We start from the raw sequence: 6621 nt of genomic DNA, 5'->3' as shown, positions 1-6621 counted from the left end.
GTCTAAATGCATGGCAAATACCTCCTTTTATAGGCTAAAATTGGAAACTATTGATTTGATGACTACTTAATGAGTGGGTGGCCAACTCTTGACTCGGTGACAATCCTTATCTTGTTTTGTCTGTCCAAAACATTATTGATAACATCGAAATTGAAACTACTTGGAATATAAAAGTTGTAGGAAATTATCTCAGCTTTCCAGTAAAAAAAATGGAGGTCATTTGGACTTTTAGAACTGCAGATATGGGCCAAACACTGAACAATATTTAGATTGCAGGACAAATTTAGACTTCTTCGTTGTTGCTATAATTTGGACTTGAAAATGGCTTTTTTAAATCTTGGCTCCCATGAAAGTTATAGGCCTATGTCTTACCTTTCCATCCATATTAAGTAGACATAAATCCGAGATCTACAGCTCCAGATATGACCCCATTACTGAACAATAATGACCCCATTACTGAATAATATTCTGGTTTGAACTGTATCAGCATCTCTTTTTTAAGTTTGACCATCTTTTTGTCATTTCAATTTCAGTTCGTAAACTTATCAATCAATCCTTTCATTTATGTGATAGGCTTGCGTTTAAAATGGACATTTACCATAAATTAAAGATATTTTATGTTATTAGATATGTTATTATAAAACATGTTTTAGTTAAGGAGTTATCGATACTTCAAGTGCAAAATGATGATATAATACCTTGATAAAAATACACTTTTAAGCACTAATTATATATTAATTTGTGTATGAAATCGATATTTATAAAATTAGCATTCCAAATAAATGGAAGGATGAGTGATTGACACTTTTAATGAAATCTCAATATAAGATGGAAATTTCACCTATATGAACATAAAAAGTGGTGTGGTTTCAACAAAAAATTGAAAAACTCTATAAATGTTCATGAATTCAGAAAAGCAGCACAATGCCATATTGGTGCTGAAATAATGATGAACTCCTGATTTGGATTAATTGGATCATATGTGTAGTGTTTCCAATCTATTGAATAAAATCTTGATTTAAGTTTTTTTGCAATCATGATTTCTTTGAAGTTTTGAAATACTCACACTAAAATGATGTTTAAATCTAAAAATACACTCTTTTATACATGAAACATGATACTGCTTAATATCACAAATTAACTAGGGGATTGTTGTTAAAAAATAACTTGTATATTAGGTACTTAAAGAGAATTTTATACCTAGGTTGAAAATGTAAGATGTTTCATTAGATAGTTAAAGAGTTGTTCATTTTTTTTCAATTAATTAGATGAGAGTACTTTTTTAACAAAATTAATAAGTTATATCCTATAAAAAAATATGTTTGTATAATTTTTTTATTGAATAAAAATAAAAAACAACAAGAACAAATATAAAAAAACATTTGAACAATCTAAAATCAAAATAAGAAAGGTGTCCCTTCTTATATATTTTTTTATAAATATTTTTCCATAATCATAGTTTAAATTAAACAAAAAATAATGTTATAATAATTCCACTGCAAATGTATTAAAAAATATATGTAAGAATAAGATATCACGATGCATTGTCTTGGAAAATGTTTTTTAAAACCATTATTTAACGTAGTTATGTTGGTTAGGTCAATCCGGAGACATTCTATGCTAGTTGTTTGCTTGGCATAATTTTCAAATTAAACTTAGTATAAGTTGATATTTTATGACTTGATCGACTAATAAGATCCAAATGTGACTTGGTCAACAAACTTAAAACCTAGTTTGACAAAAAAAATAAAATGAAAACCAAACTTAAAACCTAGTTTGACAAAAAAAAAATGAAAAAAATATCATTTTAGCATTTTTTAAATATTGAATCGATGATGTTTTGAATTGACTCGGGTTAACCAATGCTAAATCGCCACTACCACGACTTGGGTTATTAACTTGGTTATCTACTAACCTTATTTATTTGAATTAATTTTTTATTTAATTATATGATAATAAAAAAATATATATGTGTAAAACTAATTGAATAAAATTTAAGGGAAAAAAACATCGTGGAGGGTTGGTAAAAAATGTGCTTGCTTCAATAGAATAATATTGAAGACTTGTTGGGTTGGACCCTTGGTTATCCTAGAATTTAAATTAAACTGAATGGAAGTTGATCTTATGTAACCTAGTTGATTAAGTGAGTCCAAGCATGACATTGTCAAATTAGCAAAAACTTGGTTTAACTTATAAATAAATAAATTTAAGGCGACACCACTTTAATATTTTTTAAAAAAATACCTAGACAATGATATTTTATATTAATTTTAGTCAACTTAAATAAAATTTGTCAAACATATAACTTGGGTCATATACTCAAGTATGTCTATCAAATGACACGTCATTTACTACGACAAAGGACTTATCGTCTATTGGTTGGCTTTCAGCTCACCGTCATCCATTTTAGTGGCTAAAAAATCATTGTCTAAATATGATAAACATAATAAAAAATACATTCCAATCCCTTTTCATTTGAAAACATATGATAAACATAATAAACACCTCAATAAATTTATTTTAATTCTTAAATCAACATTTAATCATTTAAAAAATGAAAAGTAACCCAAATTCAAAACTATCCTAAGTCTTTATCGACTTTTCCCGGCAAGATGCATTTTTCTCTTGTCTTGCATTTCTTCCTCTTTCTTTTAATTGTATATTTCCACTACTAATTAAACCATAGTTCATTGAATTAGATTTCAATGAAGTTAAAAATCTAGAGAAACCCTTCAAATCCACAGGGCGAGAAAATTTAGTTTTCTTTTAATGTTTAGTTCCTTAGTTGTAATAAAAGGATGAACCTTAATCCTAAGTATGCTCAATTTTCCTCTAAATACATTTTTTTTTTATCAATTTTATCTCTCTAGTTTAAAAAATTCGCAATTAAGTTTTTCCATCCATATTTGATCACGGATCCAATTCAAAAGGTACTTTCTCTTTAAGAAACACTATCATTTTGTAGAAAATTTAACGTTTTATATTTAGAATTATAATAAAGGACCCTATTGAGATATCCAAATACTCAGGGGACAAAATTGATACAAAAATTATTTTGGGAGTAAACTTTATTATATCCCAAAAGTTAGGGGTATATTTGAGGTTTGTCCAAACGGAGAAAAAGTATACAGTGGATGCATTTTTGTCTCTTTTCACCTTCTTTGCTAAGTACATCCTCTTCCCTTTCTTTTTCTTGATCCTGTCCTCCGCTTCTTGCTCACAGTTTTTCCTTTGGGTTTTATTCTCTCTTATTTTGAAGATGTCTACTGAAATACCCTTTATAAGTAGCCTCGAAAACAACAATGGATGGGATCAAGATAATTCAAGATTGATCCCTTTTGATGAATCAGCGCGCATACTCTTGGAATTCGAAGTGTCCACGTATGTACTGGATGATTTGAGTGAAGATGACTATTCTGATTTTGAAGATGATAGCACTGATGGTCAGGAAGATATGGGTTTTGAGGATAACATGTCTTCTGTTTCTTCAGAATCATACACTAGTCATGTTCTTGATGCTAATGATCTTTCAATGCAGCTGCGGACAGAACTTGCCCTGGGTGAAGTTTCGCCTCTTCCTCAGCCGTATACTTTCACTCTTTATTCTGCTGGTTTTTATCTTGAAGATCCATCTTTGAGGTTAGCGGAAACATTTAGTGATAATGAGGGTTCAAAGGTGCAGTCCGCGAGTAAAGAATCCATTGAAAACTTGGAGGAGGTGAAGATTGATAGGGGATCATCAAATTTGGAGTGTCCCGTCTGCTTAGAAACGATCTCAACGGGGTCCGAAGCCAAACGCATGCCATGCTTTCATATCTACCATGGGAAGTGCATTGTTGAGTGGTTAATGAATAGCAATACATGCCCTGTTTGTCGCTACCAGATGCCTACAGAGTCTTGATTGATTTGGTTTCAAATTGGTTCTTGAACATTTCTTGAAATTCTTTGATTTTGTTATCTTCCGTACTTTTATCCTTTTTCTTCGTTTAGGGAGTAGGAGCACTATTACTTTGTCCTCAGAAGCCAGGGACTGTAAGAATGCAGGTCCACTGGTTTTCCTTTGTTTGATGGTACAATCCTGTTTGTCAACATGCATGTAGGCATTTATTTTCCAGCTTTCCTTGACCAAAATCCTGGAAAAGTTATCTTTTAGACGAAGCATGCTGATCAGTTTATGGTTTGTTTCAATGCAAGATCTACTTCTTTTTCCATTTTTTTTCCGGGGCCTATTTGTAACCAGAAGCCAGCAAGTTTTGAGTTAATTTTCGTTGCAAGGAAGCATCATGCCATGTTGGCCTGTGTGTAGTGACAACTAAGCATGCAGAATCAATCAAGACTAGAAGTCGATTTCGTTGCAGTGCTAATTTCCCGATGAAATATTTATCCAAATTTGTCTTCAAAATTTATGTAAGCTATAGCAAACAAAAGTAGGGGCGTTAATTTAATCCGAATCCGATCAATAATGACTCATCCTGAATAATTTATATATTTATACAAATATATTATATAAATATATTTATAGAAAATTTAGATTTTTTTAATATAATATTATATATACATATCTTAATATTAACATAAAATACATGCTTGCATCCATGCATGCATATATAATAATAATAATAATAATAATAATAATAATAATAATAAATATATCTATATAAATACTAAATCTAATTGGTAGTTTATGAATATTTAAATCTCTTATCTAATACAAAATAAATAGAATATAAATATCAAGAAATCCCAATCTTGAGGGGTGTAACTCAATTAGTCAAGTTTTAAATTTGTTATTTAGAGATCACCAATTCAAGTCTCATAAATCTTAGAGTAGTTAAGATACACATAAACTAACTTAGATACCCCTATTAATTAAAAAAATAGAAAAATAAATAATGCTTATGAAGCCATTTATTAAAGTTGAATCATTCCATAATTAGAAAATTTTATGACTTTAGCAATGTCAATGAAATAATTGGATGTAATCTTGATTGCTTAAAAATTAAAAAAGCAATTCTTATATATTGTTATGACAAGTTATGCTTAATAATTGTAAAATTTATATATAAAAAAGTTTTTTAGGCTAGGTTCAGGCAACTAGTCACCCTTGTCAACCATTTTAGATAACCAAATGTAGTTGTTTGAGCTTGATCGAATGACTAATCTAATTTTATTTCTTTTTTTTTCATGATTTTTTTGGTTCATGCCTTTTCCTTTCATATTTATACATTTATTTTCTAAGGTACTAACAATTATAACATTTAGCCATGTAATTTTTATTGTCTTGTATGCATAAGCTTTTTATAGATAAATATTGTTTTCTAGCATCAATAATTATATTACTGTTATATCTATCAACTTACATTAACACCAATAAAAATAAATATATTATGCCACAAAGATGTGGCACATTAACTTTTACTACATTTACATACTGAGCACAAAACTCATGAAACATCATCACACTAACTGATAAACCACTTATCTGGCCAATGACACAATTTTTCATAAATTCTCATTTATGAAGAAATATCCAAGCTAGGTGTTTAAATACATTTGATCTTATAAATAAAGGAAGATAAACTTTGGAGACACAAACTCTCTACAATAGAGAGTCACAAAGTCTTTACCTATATAAATTTTTAAAGTACACGGACTTTTCAAAGTTATATAGAGCCAACCACATCACAGTACATATACGATGCACTCTCATTTTTTTTTTTGTATATACATGATAGAGTCTCTCGGTCCAATAAGAACACACTTTTTTAAGAACTCTCGAGTACAAGTTTAATCTCGTTTATAATTTTTTGCCTGGTCTCACAGTAGACCATAAAAGGCTAATTTTGATTTAAGGATTTTTTTTAATGATCTCATTAGTCATATATGGATTGGAAAATAAAAAAAATCAATTTATTGTTGTTTAACACCTTTCACCAATAACATTTTCTATATCTAACAAAACTCCAAAACAAAGAAAGATAACCAATATCCTTATTGAGTGGACTCTAGCTCTCTCAAGATTTTAAAAATCTTGTAATTAAATGCAAATGCTTGATGATGTTGCTATAACGATGCAATTATATCAACACACTCTTTTTTATATATAACTATAAGCTCATATGCATACACTGTAATAACTCTAGTTTTATGTAAAAACATAGTGTTATGTGTAGTCACAAAGCCTAGCTATTTATAAATCTTTTTTATTAAATTTAATTTTTTTATCTATTTCAAGAATAATGTGATGATTCATTTTACATATATTTAAATTTTTAAACTTGAGAATTTGAATTAGGTGAAAAAAAGATAACAAGCAATTGAATTAGTTACTATTTTTATTAAATATTAAATCGTGTTCATTCTATTTAAATTTTATAACTTAGATAAAAAAAATAACAAAGAAAGTTACTGGATCCCATTTTATTCCAAAAAAACAAAATCAGTCGCATTTGACATCAAATCATGTTAGTTAGTAAAAGTCAGCAGTCCCGCACGTTCATGAAATCTAACAAAAAGTCTTCCATCACCACACCTTCTACACTACCAATATCAACGCAATTTTGATAGCATTCGTCTGCTTTTCAATAAAACGTCGTAGTTTCAGTTTTCAATACCTTGCTT

At 29.0% G+C, this 6621-nt stretch overlaps 1 protein-coding gene across 1 annotated transcript in view; it reads left to right on the top strand.

The window, feature by feature from the left end:
- The window catches only part of LOC105129059 (E3 ubiquitin-protein ligase CIP8-like), a 7407-nt gene extending 3228 nt beyond the window's left edge, over positions 1–4179 (top strand). Inside the window, exon 2 of the mRNA XM_011030982.1 lies at positions 3260–4179. Coding sequence (XP_011029284.1) covers positions 3260–3901 — 642 coding nt within the window. The 3' untranslated portion in view covers positions 3902–4179. The remainder of the gene's footprint in view (positions 1–3259) is intronic.
- Positions 4180–6621: the final 2442 nt, after the last annotated feature.

Source organism: Populus euphratica, unplaced genomic scaffold (assembly GCF_000495115.2).
Source record: "Populus euphratica unplaced genomic scaffold, PopEup_1.0 scaffold48.1, whole genome shotgun sequence".
In the NCBI taxonomy this organism is placed as follows: domain Eukaryota; kingdom Viridiplantae; phylum Streptophyta; class Magnoliopsida; order Malpighiales; family Salicaceae; genus Populus; species Populus euphratica.
The sequence above is the reverse complement of the archived record's forward strand: the minus strand, read 5'-3'. Positions and strand labels throughout refer to the sequence as shown.